The 15,766-nt window shown below is 36.9% G+C and overlaps 1 protein-coding gene across 1 annotated transcript in view; it reads right to left on the bottom strand.

Annotated features, from left to right (window-relative positions):
* The window catches only part of ITGA2 (integrin subunit alpha 2), a 108,500-nt gene that overhangs the window by 61,375 nt on the left and 31,359 nt on the right, over positions 1 to 15,766 (bottom strand). The window contains exons 3-4 of the mRNA XM_008692554.2: positions 4,975 to 5,084; positions 2,041 to 2,132 (exon numbers count right to left, since the gene is read on the bottom strand). Coding sequence (XP_008690776.1) covers positions 2,041 to 2,132; positions 4,975 to 5,084 — 202 coding nt within the window. The remainder of the gene's footprint in view (positions 1 to 2,040; positions 2,133 to 4,974; positions 5,085 to 15,766) is intronic.

Consider the following 15,766-nt stretch of genomic DNA (forward strand, 5'->3'; position numbering starts at 1 on the left):
AGCAGCCCCTGAACGCCAAGAACTCCTGCTTCAATTGTGATTAAATCATACAGGAAACATTACATTAAATAATACCTAAATTGCTAGATGTGAAAGGACAAAAACGGGAAAGAGAAGTCCAGTCAAGGTCTTAAAGAGCATCTACAAAGTGTAACGTTAGGTAAAGCTGTGGATCAATTATTAGAACTTAACAAAAAAGGGTGAACTTGCAAAAAGCAATTGGAAGAATAAAAAGGAATTTATTTGACCCGATTTAATTGTTGGTTGCTCAAAGGAAAAGCAGCTGTGCTCATAGTTCATGCTCAGTGAATAAGCCATAGTTCTTCCTTCTATAAAACTGGTTCATTTTGCCAATTAGTCAGGGGAAAATCACGATCGATGCCTTTGGTTAGTTTACCAAATAACAGATACCAATCATTGATTCCTATATCCCCATCTCCAATTGTTTGTTTTTTTTTTAATCACCTTGAAAAACAATAACTCATGCAGTATTTAAGACTTTTTTTTTTGTTTTAAAAGCAATGGAAAACAGCATTTAGAACTTGAAATTAGAATGTGCCAATTGTTAACGCCAGAACTACATTCCTGCTTTAAGCCCAGAACTTAAGAAGTTTCAAAAAAATGTGATGATTGTCAGTCTTTTCCACATAATTCTTAAGAGTATCTTAAGATTTTGACCTTTTAGGTATGTAAAGGAAGCTTAGCCTTTTTTTTTTTTCCTTTCTTTTTTCCTCTCTCTCCCTCCCTCCCCCTTCCCTCCTTCTCTGGTTGCTACATTGGTTGTTAAATTAGTCTCTTAAATTTTCTAGCAATTTAAATTACTTTATCTCAAGTTACACATTAAAAATTTTGAAGTACATCCTGTAATCCCTATATCTCAATATTTTCCTCTTCCTGAATTTATTCAACCTTAAAAACAAACAAGCAAACAAAAAAAGAGGAAAGCAACCCTATTATAAAGACTTTAGAATGTCATAAACCATGAAGATTCATTGCAATATTCTATTTTGCTTTGAATTACACATATTATAAGCAATAACTGATGTCTGAATACCAATGTCTGAATGCTAGTATCTATTAGTAGAAGTAGAATGACATTGTTAAAAATTGATTATATTTTTAGAATAATTCAGTTATACATATCGGCTTTTAAGTTAGCATGTCAATGGTATAGACATAACTAATGTAAAGTTAAATTAAGCATTCTATGGCTATAACAGGGTGATATACGTAGGATCATCTATGAGCTGGTGGAAATGTCTAATAAGATTGGATTTTATTTGCCTTAAAATTTTTTTTGGTATGTGATGGTTTTCATTTTTTTTTATATAGTCAAATCTTTTCAACAATTTCCTATATTATTTCTTCTGTTAGTTCTAAGCTCAGAAATTTTTCCTTCTTTCAGAAAATTTCCATTTCTTCTAGTTTTTTTATATTAACTCTTTAATTCACTTGAAAGTATACTTGGATACACAAGTTATTTACCAATTAATTGTCCCAGACCACTTGTTAAAGAAGGTATTTTATCTCATTGATTTGGAATGTCTTTTCACAGCATTCTAGAAACTAAATGAGAGTAAACACTAGCATGAAATAAGAAGAGACCAAGCCATGACTTCGAAGATACCAGATTTGCCAACAGTTATAGCAAAGGACTAAAGACAGAAATACTCTTCAGCTTTGAAATCCACTCTCTGAATTAACAGTACCTATCTTGAATGTTCCTATGGGAAGGAGAAATGAAACCTGGAATTCTGCTATTATCAACAAATGCTAGGCATACTTTCCAAAGGCAAAGAATTGGTGTTCCTTGTGCTGCTTTTTTCTGAGACATTCTGTGGCAATGGTTTTGCTGAATATCTTAAGAAGTCTATACATCAACAGATGGTATTTCATGTTGGATATCCATGTTGTATGATTTATCCGAAAGCAAACTCTAATATTTAAATGTCAAGATTTGATTTGATAGGTGGGATGGTGAGAAGACACCAACTTCGTACTTTCTTGAAATGGATGAGAATTTGAAAGGTAAACACTCACAAGAAATCCTCCGGTTCCCATGTTCCTTGTGAGGGTCAAGCCAAGGCTCATGTTGGTTTTCATTTCGGTAACATTGGGAATGCTTGTGGCAGCTTTCAAAGGGAAAAAGATTTAAAAAATCGAATAAATCTTCACCATTTATTTAAACTTGTTAAAAAAAAAACCGCACACACTGATGTTTATGTGTAGCATTGAATTTACTGTCATATACACAGTTGCTCACATTATATAATCCCATGTAAAGAAATGAGGGACCTTCAGTGATCTGGTAGCTTGTATCCTTAAATGTGTGAAGTTACAGAATGTCAGATATTAGGGAGTGGTGTGTGGAAAGGGCATGACTTATAGGTATTTAAATTAAAAAATTTTTTAAAACAAAGTGCTGGCCAAACAAAACACATTTGAGGACACGATTTGGTCTCCAATTTGCCAACCTACTCTTTTCAAGGTCTCGACAGCTCCATCTAATGCTTTATTCTAGATCAGAAAAAAAAATCCTTAAAGTGTTATCAAAAAATGCTATGCAGTAGAATCTGGACCAAAACATTAGTGAGTGAATTTTAAAAGGAAATCATGAGACTAGTCATGTAAAATAATAAATACACCTCCCCTACCTCCTCTCTCCCACTGAACTAGGGCATCATCCACTGTATCCATTCTTGAGCTACAGAACATTGCAATTCTCTTCAATAGTATTATATGCTCAAGTTCTCTAATCTTTGCCAAGCCAACATTGTCACTTTGATTTATCCCCCTTGACCCAGGGTGATTGTTTTATTATCTTTATTTAAAGGTCATTCTTGGAACTTCCTCCTTGTTCTCTCTTTCCTTTGTGTCTTTGAGAAGGGAACAATCTTTTTTTTTTTTTAAGATTTTATTTATTTATTTGACAGAGAGAGAGACAGCCAGCGAGAGAGGGAACACAAGCAGGGGGAGTGGGAGAGGAAGAAGCAGGCTCATAGCGGAGGAGGCTGATGTGGGGCTCCATCCCAGAACGCCGGGATCACGCCCTGAGCCGAAGGCAGACGCTTAACCGCTGTGCCACCCAGGCGCCCCAGGAACAATCTTTCTAAGTCTAATTTTTCCATGGACCAGTGAGTGATGTTAATTCCGACCAGTCACTTCTTTTTTTTTTTTTTTTAAGATTTTATTTATTTATTTGACAGAGAGACAGCCAGCCAGAGTGGGAACACAAGCAGAGGAGTGGGAGAGGAAGAAGGCAGGCTCGCAGCGGAGGAGCCTGATGTGGGGCTCGATCCCATAATGCCGGGATCATGCCCTGATCCGAAGGATCTGCTTAACGACTGCGCTACCCAGGCCCCCCCCCAACCAGTCACTTCTATTCTTGACTAATGGTTACTCCTTTTTATTACCTCCTTCTACTCTTCCTACACACAAGATCATCTCCTTTTTATTAGGAAAGTCTTCACTCAACCCTGCTACTCCATAGAACTATTTTCCCAATTCTCCTTCACTCCTCAACTTCTGGAAAAAAAGGTCTACCGTTACTTATAGAACTTGTTCATACCTCACATGCTCCTAAATTCATTGTGACCTATTTTCTCCCCTCAACACTAGTAGATTCATATTCTCGGCAAGAAAGTTGCAAAATGTGATCTGCTGGAGTGCAGAAAGAAAATAATGGAACTGCTATGTGTGTGTTTTCATTCTTTTACATGTATTTTTTAAAACTTTGTTTCAGGAGTAGAATTTAGTAATTTATTGCTTACAAAAAAACCCCAGTGCTTATTCTTATAAATTCTTTTATAATATTTTAAAAATAAAAAATATATACATTGAGATGACTGTTCAAAAGTTATAGGTGATATGATACATTGGGATGTTATAATAAAATGAACTATATAATAAATTGTTTGAACATTCACCCTTAATGTATACATTTTTATTTTTAGAAACATGTATATGTATATATATTTATAATATGTATTACTTATGTTTTATGTAGATGAGTGTTCAAAATGTTTGGAGAGCACTGATCTAGTTCACCCATTATCTCCCTATAGATGCCGACGATCTGTACTCAGTCTTCATACCCTTCAGCCCCTGTAGCATTTGACAGCACTGATATTCCTACCACCTCATGTTTATTGAACTCCTATTATATGCCAGAAATGATGTTAGAAATTAGGTACGCAGAGATGTGCAAGAAACATGCCCTTACTTCTAAGTCTTAATCACTGTTTTTGAATCTCTACTTTCCCTTGATTCCTTAACGCTGTATTTTCCTAATCAATGCTTTAGTTCTTTGGAACACTAAGACTCCTCAGTGCTGTTTTTTCTGTTTTGTTTTGTTTTGTTTTTGCATGAGGATGATGATTCAATTGAGTAATTTTTTAGATGCATCAAGAGATATTGCATGGAAATATGACTTGTTTAGCTTTTCAGTCTTGCATCTTTAATAATTTTTTGCATTAATAGAGAGCATCTGAGATATGGATAATTAAAACAGCAATTCCAAACACTTACAAAGTATTCCAAAAAGTGACAATGTTTTTTGTTGGAATGCAATCATTTAGATAAAACCAGAAACAGGTGTTTCTCAGCATCTCTAAATGCAACATTAGTATTGACAGGTCTATACCTAATGGTTTAAGGAGGAAGAAAGGTATGGATGGACTTAGTTATCTGTAAATAATCAGGAAAATAATCCTAAACATTGATGGAAACTAGTCCACAATCTGGGGGTAGATGGTCCAAAAGGCAGCACATTTCTCATGCATCTTACTAAATCAGGTTTTTAAGCTGTGCTGGAAATTTGGATACAATTGGACCCCACATGACTAAAGATATAAAGGCAAAAAAGTTGTCTAGGTTTCTTAAGACAGACTATGATTTTATTATTTTTTTTAGTTAGAGTTATATCAAATGAGATCTTGTTATTTGTAAAACATCAGATTGCTAGTTACCACTTACTTTCCAAATTCAGTTTTTCACATGTAGCAGTGGACAGATCAACAGGACATTTATACACATCTCCCATTCGGTTCGCAGGAAAGCCACTCCAAGGTGAACCAACCAGTAACCTAGAAATAGGAATGTTTTTTCATTAGATGTAAAATCTTAGTATAGTTTCTTAAAGATTAAAACAGACCACAAAACAACGAACAAAATGCCCCATATTAAATTCAAATTTTTAATAAGAAAATAGTTCATATTTGTTCAGCTATAATTTGTTCTTTTTCTTTTTCTCTTAGCTGATCAAGACTTTAATAAATATCCGCAATACATTATAGAAATATAATGCAGGCCACAAATGTGATCTGCATATGTTAATTAAAAATTTTCTAGTAGTCACATTAATACAATAAGAAGCAAAGGTGAAATTCAATTTATTATGTTTTATCTAACTTGATATATCCAAACTAGTATGTAATCATTATAAAGATTATTATTGAGCTATATGACATTCTTTTTTCCATACTAAGTCTTTGAAATTCAGTGTGTATTTTATCCTCAGAGCACAAATCAGTACGGAGAAGTAACATTTCAAGTGCTCAGTAGCCACATGTGGCTAGTGGCTGCCATATTGGTCAGCACAACTTTATTTTTTATTTATTTTTTTTTTAAAGATTTTATTTATTTATGTGACAGAGAGACAGCCAGCGAGAGAGGGAACACAGCAGGGGAGTGAGAGAGGAAGAAGCAGGCTCCCAGCAGAGGAGCCCGATGTGGGACTCGATCCCGGCACGCCGGGATCACGCCCTGAGCCGAAGGCAGACGCTTTAACGACTGCGCTACCCAGGCGCCCCGGTCAGCACAACTTTAAAGAATGAACAATATTAAAACCAAAAGCAAAAACTAACATTTGTTGAGCGCTTTTCTTGTCCTAAGTATTTTCATATGTTAATTTACTTAGGGAGCAGATGAGTTATCTAAGTGGTTTTACTGTCTATATAAGAGGATCCTTAGCAAAAACACAGAGCAATATACTATGGAGCCTTCCTTATGTGTAACATGTTTGTAGCCAGGACACAGGATGCAGAGGCTGGAGACTGGTGTTCACATCCTCCTTTTGGTTAGTTTCATTTCCTACAGAGCTTCTCCAACTAGAGACAAAGTGTTTCTCGGTGGAGTCACTCACCTAACATTTCTGGTCACAGAAGAATAGACAGAAAGTGTCCATTCTTATCTTCAGAATCTATAGTAGGTTAATTACTCAGCAGCATTCAGTTACAAAGGAAGCATATTTGATTCAATGTTTTTTTCCTTGTCAGGGTTGGAAGATTAGATGAAACTTAAATTCTTTCATGAGCCGTCTGTATAAATATTTTATCATTGTTGATTAAACAACATGTGCCTCACACTAAGTGCCACAATGGATACAAAAAGACTAAGGTGCATGCCTGTCTACTAAATCTAGTAAAGCTGTTGAAGATGCATGACAAGTAAAACAATAACAATACAAATGAACACAAAGATATAAATAAGTTCCTCTCTGGAACAAATATTAAAATTGTCAGAGGATGTAAAAATGGATATTGAAGGATGAAAGTGGCAGTCATCATTCTCAGCAGAGGGAAGAGTGTGAATAACCATGGAAAGAGGAAAATACAGATTATTTTGAAAGACAGTTAATGATTCACACAGTTACTGAGAGCTATGTGTAACTGATTCTGAAGCCCAAACTCTTAACCCTTAGCTTATTCTCCTTCCTCTTAGCTGCACAAAGGCCTGGCATAGGGCCCAGATTGGGTAATCTATCTGGACAAATGGGCTGGGTTCCAGAATAATAGAGGAGTAGATCTGGAAATGGATAATCGGGACGTGCCTACCGCAATGAGGGTATGGCTGTGTGGTGTGTAAGGAGGCTGTGGACTGGAAGGACACCAGCCAAGGTCAACTTGTAAGAGCACATCCACACTGTGGGCCCAGGCTGTACTGTTCATAATGTAGGTAAGAGCAGATTATGTTTAAATAGTACTAAAGGTGGTAATTTGGGAGACTTTTATTATGCGTATTTTCCATCCATCCTCACCAGCCCAAGAGCAAGAAACACACTGAAGAGTAAAAGTTAAGTGTTTCTCATCTAAAATTTAACCATCTTGTTCTTCAGAGCTTTCAGCAGTAAAGCACCATCAGCTACCTATTTCTCAATGAGAAAGCTCAAAAGGCTACTTGCTGTTTCCCCTTGACTAAGTGTTCTCTGGACACATCCCCATCTCACTTCCTCCAACCTCACCAAAGAGTTTGGGATTTGATAATCTCACACTCAGGAGGGGGTATGACATCTCCACTACTGCTGTGAGAGCTGTGGCCTCCTACATGAATCAAATGGGAAGAAGAGAGAAAAAGAAGCATCTGCACAACTGTGTGCCTCTTTACAAAAAGGATGTGAAAGTACTTGTAAATCTCTTGGAGAATACATGTAAATCTCTGGCAGTATGATGTCATATTAAACTCTTAACACACGACAACAGATAACAGTGGAAGACCAGATCATCTTGGTGACTGGTAAAGAACCAGGGTGTTCTCATAATCTATGACTCATTCTTTCAATATGGCGAACGACATTAGTCAGTAGCCTCCAGGTCATGCTAGTGACTACAGAGAATGTTTCAAGACCATCATTAACTCCTTTATTGGCAATGTTTCCAGTAGACTCTCCTCACTTCTACATGCAGGCCTCAGTGAAATCCTGGTTCCTGACAATTCATCCTCATAAGGAAAGGCTATGACATCACCGGTGGCTACTCCAAGGGAATTGTGACATTCTTATATTAATCAGACAGGAAGAGGAGGGAGGCTGGTATTTTTATCTATAAAATCTTCTGTAATCAGCTGTAACAGGAAGAAACATGCCAGGAGGAAACGTTACAAAGGCGGAGGATAGGATAGGTGAGTGGGTAAACCCTGCTGGACTATGGTAAAACTTCTTTGAAGGAATGGATTTAACATAATCCCAACCAGACAGAAGAGCTGCATGAACAGTCATGTGTGCTGATTCTCAAAACAAAACAAAATCCCAAGATATAAACTCTCTTTCCTACAGTGAAACTGGGAATTCTTCCAAGACGACTTAAAATAACACTTACTGTTCAATTATCTTGTGGGGAAATAGTGATTATGAGAGTTCCAAAACATAGCCAATTTGCCCACCTCCAGTGGAATTCAAAATACTTTGTTTAGTTAGTAAACAGTATTTATGGTGGTGTAGGTAGTTTTAAACCCACAATCCAGGGGCTGTTATAAATATCTTCCTTTGGTCTGTGAGTCTATAAACCCTCCAAGTGTTCCTTTAATACTAGCGATTTTTCTAGAGATTATTGACAGAGGTGTACTTAAAATAGTAGGGCAAAACATGTTTTCTTTGATTCGACAAACGTTTATTGAGATCCTGTGGGGCTGAAATTTTGCACAACTCCAGAGGGTACCATTTCCATATAAATTCTATTTATATGGAAGGCTCTGGCCTTGTTGAGTATGCAAACTGTGAGGCTGTACATGGTGGCCAGACCTACTATGTGCCAGACTTGATTCTAGGCACTGGGGATACATTGGTGAATAAGGCAGTCAAACATTTCTGGTCTCATGGAGCTGACATTCTAGTGGGAAAAGATAGACAATAAATTTAATAAGTAAATAAAACACATTGTGATGACGATCAGTGCTTTGTGGCAAAGAGCAGCAGGATAGTTAGGAGTATGGCGTGGAGGGTGTTGTAATCTTTATTAGAATGGTCAGGGAGGGCCTCACTAAGAAGGTGCCATTTAAGCAAAGACTTGAAGGAGGTGAAGGAGTAAACCATAAGACTCGGGTGGAAGATTACTAGGCTGTGGGAACAGCTAGTGCAAAAGTCCTGTGGTTGGACCACAGTGTATGAGGAAGAATGTGGGAGGTGATGCGGTCAGATTGGTAATGAGACCAGATCCCATAAGATAGGGACGAAATTCTAAGAACATGGCTTTGCCTCTTAGTGACATGAGAAAGCCATTGGAGGGTTTTTAGCACAGTAGTGATATGATCTGACATATTCTAGAAGGATTTTGAAGACTGCTTTGTTGAGAATTATTGTACCGGGCAAAGGTTAAACAGGTAAAGCGCTTCCGAGGCAAATGCAAAATCCAGGAAAGAGGTGACGAGGGGCTCCTACAGGGCTGGTGAAAAGTGATCTTAATTTTGGTTATATTTTAAAGGTAGGGCCAGCGGGATTTCTTGAGAGGTTAAGTTTTTAAATACGCACACCCATACACACGCACGTGCGCACACACAGAGTCAAGGACGACTCCAAGTTTTCTCTGCTAAGAAACTAGAAGGAAATAAGTGGTCATGATCAGCAAAGGGGGATACTCTCAGTACAGCAAGATTTTGAGTTAGGGTGAGCTCAAGAGCTTAGTATGAGCTATGTGAAGTTTGAGATATCTATCAGACATGCAAGGGGATATTTACTTAGGATTAGAAACCTATTGTATGTAATATATTAATGTAAGAAATTTCAAAGTCTAGAGTATAGAAGTATAAATATTGTTCCTTACATCGTTTAGTTCCAAGGCACCGATGACACAAGGGGTCTGGTGAGTTCTATATAGCTACTTGCTTCCTGCTTGTAATGTAAAAGGAGTTTATGATGCAAAGAAATCACCCATGAAGACTTCAAGTCTCCAGGAAGGAGGAAGACAGGTAAAGAGAGTTCATTTTTAGCTCCTGGTTGGGAAATACTGTTGTTATAAATTTAATAGTTAAACCCTTTGGCATGTGTTGAAAGGCAATTTTACTTTCTAAGCTTCATTATGCTACCTCAGACTCCTTCGGCTGCCAGATTGCTTCCTTAAATAGGGGATGGCTAAACCCTCAAGGTCTTTCAGTTGGTGGAGTCCACCAACCTCATTATTGCTAAAACATCTTAAGCCTATTGTTCTGTTTCATAAAAAGCCTGGAAATCAGCTTTTGCACTGGAAGCAAATGAATCAAATAAAAGCTGATTCTGTTATGTTGACTCATCCAACATGAGGTTTTTCTAAAGTTAAAATCAAAAGCTGGTATATTCAATTTAAAGCCTTGTGATGATATAATTCCACATTCTTCGAAGGGAAGGAATGACTTTTAAGACCACCACATTTTTCTAAATCAAAGCCCATGAGATAGTACCTTTCAACAAGGTGTTTCGGCAGATGGTTGTTTTATCAATGATAAAATTTGGAAAAGCAACATTTATAAACTGCTTCATAGTTTATAAAGTACGTTTTATGCACACTGTCTTCTTTGATCCTTATAAATAGAGGTCAAGTGTCACAACTATTCCTGTTTTCCTATAAAAAACCAAGTCTAAGTGTCTAATTGGCAACAAAGTCTAGATCTGCACCAGTGTCCTTTCATTCCAAACCCCTGATTCTATCATAGTAAGTTCTACTTAGAACTCTTCTAGAGAGCAGGTACTCTTGTTTGCCCATCTTATTGGCCATAAACAAATTAACAGTTTCCACCTGTGCCACTTTGTATTCCCCAAATCCCTCTTCGGATGGAGCTAGACTGATGGAAAAGTTTCAGACAACTGGCCACCAGGAAGGTGTGCATGTGTAACCCTCATTCACTTTTAAATGAACTTTGTTCCCGGAACAGACATTCAGGCATTAACATAGTGGAAAGCTTTAAATTATAAGACAAGCTAGTGAGGCATGGAGAATTTTCACAGATCACTGAAGGTCTCCAGACATTTGGAAGTAGCAGATCTATCCTCTATGCAAATCACAAAAGATGGGTGTGTATGTGTGTGTGTGTGTGTGTGTGTGTGTGTGTAGGTATACACACAAATTTGTGTCCAGAGTGGGGGAAGGGAGAAAGAAGTCAGAGCAGGGGATATTTAAAGCGCCTTTTCTACTACAGATTTTTACTTATGATAAATAACAGAAACCATGGAAAAAATTTAGCTACAAATTTTATTTAAACTTAGTGGAAAAGAAATGAACAATCAACACCAGGGTGGTCCATGGGGTTCTGAAAGGTACTTGGTTCACTCTTCTGCCCCTACTGGCTGCCTAGAGAAGGCCTTTGTTGCTAGGAGACATGCCATTGTGCACATCTGTATTCACAGTGTTGAGTGATGGTTTAGTTATATGGCAATAACATAATAATTATTTATAAAAATATTAAGTTTTGAAGCTTAAAAGTATAAGACTATTAGAGTCAGACTTCTAATGCCTTTCCAGAATCAAAAATTGGACTAAGTTACAAGTTAGTGAAAATAAAATGTAATGAAAGAACAAAATGGAATATATATGCCATGGGTTTAAAATGAAAGCGAACTCTGAGAATAAACAAAGTAAGCATGTTAAATGGCACTGCCAGGATAACCTAATGGCAAGAGAATTTTATCTTTGGAAAAAGACATAAAGGATGATATTGGCTAATATTTAAAGGCCATAATGAAAGACAAAGACATGATTATTTTGGAAAAGGGATCAGAATAGCATTCTTGGCCAAGAAGAAGAAGAAATGGACTGAAGCTAATCCAATATTCATGGAAGCTAATTGATGACAGATGAGAAATGGCTGAGAAACAGGCGGTGGAGAGAGGTAGGGAGGAACTTGTTATTAAAAATCCTGATTTTCTTCCTATGTATTTTTACACAGTGCTAAGGAGAGTCTTTCACATATGCATAGTGACTTCGTGGTTTTTTTTTTTTAAATGGTGGATATATTTCTTTTTTTAAAAAACAGTGGATATAGTCTATTTCTGTTTCTTTTTTTATTTTTATTTTAATTCCCATTAGCATGCAGTGTAATATTAGCTTCTGGTGTACAATATAGTGATTCAACACTTCCAAACATCACCCTGTGCTCATCACAAGTGCCCTCCTTAGTTCCCATCACCTATTTCACCCATCCTCCCACCCCCCACATCCCTTCTGGTAACCATCAGTTTGTTCTCTATAATTAAGAGTCTGTTTCTTGATTTTTTTCTCTTTTTTCCCTTTGCTTATTTGTTTTGTTTCTTAAATTCCACAGAATAGTGAAATCATATAGTATTTGTCTTTCTCTGAGTTATTTCAATTAGCATTATATTCTCTACATTCATCCATGTTGTTACAAATGGTAAGATTTCATTCATTTTTATGGCTGAATAATATTCCGAGATATATGCATATATATGTGTGTGTGTGTGTGTATATATATATATGTATATATACACACACACACACATTTTCTTTATCGATTCATCAACAGATGGACACTTGGGCTACTTCCATATCTTGGTTATTGTAGATTATGCTGCTATAAACACAGGGGTGCATGTATCCCTTTGAATTAGTGTTTTTTTTTTTATTCTTTGAGTAAATTCCCAGTAGTGCAATTACTGGATCATAGGGTAGTTCTATATTTAACGTTTTAAGGAACCTCCATACTGGTTTCCACAGTGGCTGCACCAGTTTGCATTCCCACCAACAGTGCGAGAGGGTTCCCCTTTCTCCTCATCCTTGCCAACATCTGTTGTTTCTTGTGTTGTTGATTTTAGCTATTTGTACAGGTGTGAGGTGATATCTCATAATAGTTTTGATTTTCATTTCTCTGATGATAAGTGATGATGAACATCTTTTCATGTATCTGTTGGCCATCTAGAGGCCTTCTTTGGAGAAATGTCTGTTTATGCCTTTGCCCTTTTTAAAATTGGATTATTTTTTGGGTGTTGAATTCCATATGTTCTTTTTTTTTTTTTTTTTTTTTTGTAGGCTCATGACCCTGAGATCAAGACCTGAGCTGAAATCAAGAGTCAGATGCTTAACTGACTGAGCCACTGGGTGTCCCGAGTCTCATAAGTTCTTTATATATTTTGGGCACATTAATCCTTTATCAGATACATCATTTGCAAATGTCTTTCCCCATTCACTAGGTTGCCTTTTAGTTCTTTTGATTGTTTCCTTCACTATGCAGAAGCTTTTTATTTTGATGTAGTCCCAATAATTTATTTTTTGCTTTTGTTTCCCTTGCCTCAGGAGACATATCAAGAAAAAAATGCTATGGCTGATGTCAGAGAGGTTACTGCCTGTGTCCTCTTCTAGGATTTTGATGGTTTCCTGCCTCACATCTAGGTCTTTAATTCATTTTGAATTTATTTTTGTGTATGACGTAAGAAAGCTTCTCTCTTTTGTACGTAGTTGTCCAGTTTTCCCAACATCATTTGTTGAAGAGACTGTCTTTTTCCTGTTTTACTGACGATTAACTGACTGTATAGTTGTGGGCTTATTTCTGGTGTTCTATTCTGTTCCATTGATCTGTGTGTCTATTTTTGTGCCATTACTATACCGTTGATTACTATAGCATTGTAATATAACTAGAAGTCTAGAATTGTGATGCCTCTAGCTTTGCTTTTCTTTTTCAAGATTGCTTTGGCAATTCAGGGCCTTTTGGGGTTCCACACAAATTTTGGGGTTGTGTGTTCTAGCTCAAATAATGCTGTTGGTATTTTGATAGGGATTGTACTAAATGTGTAGATTTCTTTGGGTAGTATAGACATTTTAACAATATTTGTTCTTCTACTCCATGCGCATGGAATATCTTTCCATTTCTTTGAGTCATCAATTTCTTTCATTAGTGTTTTACAGTTTTCCAAGTACAGAAGACTGTACTCTTTGGTTATTTTTCCTAGAGTGGTTTAGTGTTTGAAGTGCTTTACTTTTTTTTCCTTTTTTAAACTAAACTACAGATTTTATTTGGATTTCACCAGTGAAGTGCTTTACTTTTATTCTCTCACCAGGTGCTCAAAACATTCCAGTTTGGTAGGGATGGCCCTCTCTTTGTGCTCCAGAGAGGTTATGTGACTTTTTCAAAGTCACCCAGCTAGGTCTGGGGAAGCTGAGGGTAAAACCCTTGTGCTCCGGCTCCTAACTTACATGACAAATCACTGTCTATGAGAGAATGAAAAGACAGATGGTAACTGCCATCTCTGTCCAGGCAATGCTGTTTTGTAACAGAAATTTTAATCCAAAATACTGAATGAAGTTGATCTTAGTTTATAAAGTTTATATGACAATAGAATTAAATATTTTTTATAAATGCCAATTACCTTCTGCCACTCTCTTCCTTGGATACTTAAAAAATATGTACACTTGAAACATCTTATCTCTGTTTTGCATTAATCTACCAAATGCACATTACTTCTTAGCTCTGTAATCTTAGGCAAACTACTTAACGTTTCTAAGTCCCAGTACCCTCATTTGTAAAAGGAGTAATAATAGAGCCATTGTGGGTATTATGTGTTTGGCAAAGAAAGAGTACTCAGTACTTTTAAATATTGCAAATATCAGTAAATACCAAGTACTGTTATTACCAACCTACATGTGGCATACTCTTTGATATATGTCATAGAATGAATGTTTCTTATTCATCTAAAATTCTCTTCCATATCTCCTATAGACAAGCTGTTATATTTATAACACACATAGAGCTTTATTCCTATTTTTCTTAGTTAAAAAGTTAGAACTATAATATCAGCTCATATATGAATGGAATTTTTTATTGGCCATAACATGTTCATTATATTTCTCTTCTTTTCTTAAGGAACAAGTATGCACTAGTCCTTGCTGACAAGAAATTACATCTCTCCCGCTGGAAATACCCCTTGTTGCCAGACAGTTTTTGTTACACAAGTGACTGTTCTAAGGTTTTTGAGTCATATAATGAGCTCAGCCTGTTCATGCGGCAGGCCTTTGGATTAGACAAACAGAGACAGTACATATCACCACAAGCTTCCAGGAAATGACTTTAAACATATCTCAATCCTTTGTATAATTGCTTCTGATAAGAATTGCATCATCTACATTTGAACATCCTGTGTGTACAATGGGGGCCTAGGAGTGACATTGAAGGGGGAGCAGACCACAGCTTTACTTAGAGAGAGGGGTGCTCTGCGGCTCTGCTTGGGAGGTAATCTTGCATTTAAAATCATGCAGCTTGTCTGAGACTGTTAAAAAAAAAACCTCTAGAATTCTCAAAGCCACATCACCACTATTTCTAGAATGAAAGTCCACAGTGTAATAAAAGTATAATAAATAAAATGAGCAAAAGCATCCAGATCATTTTGTTAAAATCTTGTGCATCCCAATGTAAACTATGCCTATAAATTCTTAGAAACAAGGGATCTATGGGACAGTTGAAGTTGTACTTGAAAAATAAGGAGTGTGGTTTAAGAAAACTCAGAGCCCTAAGTGAGATGTCAGAAGGAAGGAAAGGGCTGAGAGATAGAGTTGGGGCTCAACAATACTGACCATAAAGAAAGTCAAAGAAAGCAGAGGAAAAACTATCCAAACAGCAGCTTCAAAACAAGCAGTAAGAGAGTAAAAACAAAAAAAATAAAAGGGTGTGTGTGTGTGTGTGTGTGTGTGTTATATAAGTCCAAGAGAAAAAGACTCACAGTTATTAAAGGAATTCACAGTAATCCCACTTTCTGTGCCCAAAGTTAACTTGATTAGTATCAGGAGGAAAGTTAATGTTTAAACAGTCCTTCCCACATCTGCTACTTCCATAATGTCTGTGCAGTTGTCATAAATTAGGAGTGGAGAAGGGCACAGTGCCAATCGTCAAAACAAATAGGCAATTTTGGATTCCAAGTTTCATATTATTTTCCTTGAGCCTGAGAGCTGTGAGGGCTGCCTGTCCTGCAGTGGGACATGCCATCCGCTGGATCCTGCCACAGCCTTGTCCACCACGGCAAAGCATGTTGGCAGGCCCAGGGTACTGAGAGAGGGACCAGGAGCAAATCTTGTCCCTCGAG

Source organism: Ursus maritimus, unplaced genomic scaffold, assembly GCF_017311325.1.
Source record: "Ursus maritimus isolate PB19 unplaced genomic scaffold, ASM1731132v1 scaffold_15, whole genome shotgun sequence".
NCBI classification, from domain to species: Eukaryota; Metazoa; Chordata; class Mammalia; order Carnivora; family Ursidae; genus Ursus; species Ursus maritimus.